Source organism: Charadrius vociferus, unplaced genomic scaffold (genome assembly GCF_000708025.1).
Source record: "Charadrius vociferus isolate BGI_N301 unplaced genomic scaffold, ASM70802v2 scaffold776, whole genome shotgun sequence".
In the NCBI taxonomy this organism is placed as follows: domain Eukaryota; kingdom Metazoa; phylum Chordata; class Aves; order Charadriiformes; family Charadriidae; genus Charadrius; species Charadrius vociferus.
In genome coordinates this window covers 91,067-93,057 of record NW_009648775.1, presented here as the reverse complement: position 1 = coordinate 93,057, position 1,991 = coordinate 91,067, and the positions used below count along the sequence as shown (strand labels likewise).

The window sequence follows — 1,991 nt, the reverse complement described above, 5'->3', positions numbered from 1 at the left end:
AATCTGGGTCAGAACAAGCTCCCCTTCCCTTGCCTCTCTGTCCTTAAAATCTCTTGGTGAAGTGCTCGTCCCTGGGAACTCTGCCATCTATTCCAGCAGAGCTGGATTTCATTTGATGACCCTGCGAATGAATAAATAAGTGCGTATTCATTTATTCATTTTGCTTCACCCTCGAGATTTCACCTAAATTGTTTATCTCCTTCCCTCCGTTGGCCCGGGATGCCGCAGGAAACAAAAGGCTCTGCGAGCTGCGCCTCGTTGCTCCCAACTCTGAAATCTACTTTGCTTTTTTTGTCACGCTTGGCTCCGGCACACAGCTCGGCGTGGGTTTGTGTGCCCAGCTCCCTTGGCACAGCTATCGCTGATGCTCTGCCCGGGGGGAATTTTTTTTATTGTGATCTCCATTTTTGTCTCATTTATCGGGAAAGTATATCGCTGGGACGGCTTTTAGTTAACAGCATCAGCTCTGAGCTTCCCAGGCGGGAGCGGGGACCGCTGTTAGGTGCGCTGTGTCCTCAGGCAGATGTTACCCCTCTGGTCAAAGCGCTGGTAGCAGAAAGGAGATGAGGAGTGTGGGGGTGTGCGTGGGGTGTCACCGAGTGAGCTAAGCCTCAGGATCCTTCCAGCCTCTTATAGCCTTGATTTTTTTTTTTTTAGCTATTCCCTTCCCCAGCCCAGCAGACAGGGCCGAGGGCAAGGCTTGGTTTCAGTAGGATGGATTCAGATCCGTTCCAAGGAAGGGATCTGCATTTACACCGGCAAAACCGTGAGAAGGGTCTGGATTAGCTCTGTGCAGACTGTGTCCTTGGTAAAATGAGGATTGCGGAGAGGGAGGTTCAGCCGAGGGCACAGTATTGTTGTTCGCTACCAGGAGTTTTCTCTCCCAACAGATGAGGAATGTTCCACCACCGAGCATCCCTACAAGAAGCCCTACATGGAAACTTCTCCGGCAGAAGAGGATCCTTTCTACAGGTCCAGTTACCCCCAGCAGCAGGGACTGAACACTTCATACAGGACTGAATCAGCCCAGCGCCAAGCGTGCATGTACGCCAGCTCCGCTCCCCCCACGGACCCCGTGCCCAGCCTAGAAGACATCAGCTGTAACACGTGGCCCAGCGTGCCGTCCTACAGCAGTTGCACAGTGTCTGCCATGCAGCCGATGGACAGGTTACCCTACCAGCATTTCTCTGCCCACTTCACCTCTGGGCCGCTGATGCCCCGGCTCAGCAGCGTGGCCAACCATACCTCCCCCCAAATAGGAGATACCCATAGCATGTTTCAGCACCAAACCTCGGTTTCTCACCAACCCATCGTCCGGCAGTGTGGACCTCAAACCGGCATCCAGTCCCCCCCCAGCAGCTTACAGCCCGCAGAGTTCCTCTATTCCCACGGCGTGCCTCGAACCCTTTCGCCCCACCAGTACCACTCGGTCCACGGCGTGGGGATGGTGCCAGAGTGGAGCGAGAACAGCTAACAAGGCGGTGAGGAAAGCGCAAGAGCGTTAGACACAGGGGAAAAAAAACCAACCAACCAAACAGGAAAAAAAAAAATGGGAAAAGGAAAAGGAAAAAAAAATTATTACCCAGTTGATAAAAGCGAGAGTATTTTGCAAGACTCCTTTAACTGAATGTTCACCGATAGCACTCGAGAGGGATGGACACTGATTGAAACCACAGATGAAATAGTCATCGGCCTCAGTGTGACTTGCTCCCCCCCCCCTTTTTTTTTTTTTCTTTTGTTTCAAAAGAAAAAAAAAATCAACAGATCGGCACACTTCTCCCCAGCCACGGTCCCCACCCAGTTTGCGTTGCTGCCACCGCCAGCCCTGCGCCCTCCTCCCCCCCTCTGCCCTCCTGCTCTTTTTCTTCTCCAAGGGGACACCAAACTCCTGCTGCCTTTCTCGACACAGTCAGAGTGCTTGAACGAAAACAACTAGGATGTTACTTCTTTTTTTTTTTTTTTTGTGGTGTTGATGTTGACGATGTTATATA

The 1,991-nt window shown here is 51.9% G+C and overlaps 1 protein-coding gene across 1 annotated transcript in view; it reads left to right on the top strand.

The window, feature by feature from the left end:
* Positions 1 to 1,516, top strand: part of TBX5 (T-box 5) — a 52,662-nt gene extending 51,146 nt beyond the window's left edge. The window contains exon 7 of the mRNA XM_009886735.1: positions 891 to 1,516. Coding sequence (XP_009885037.1) covers positions 891 to 1,474 — 584 coding nt within the window. The 3' untranslated portion in view covers positions 1,475 to 1,516. The remainder of the gene's footprint in view (positions 1 to 890) is intronic.
* Positions 1,517 to 1,991: the final 475 nt, after the last annotated feature.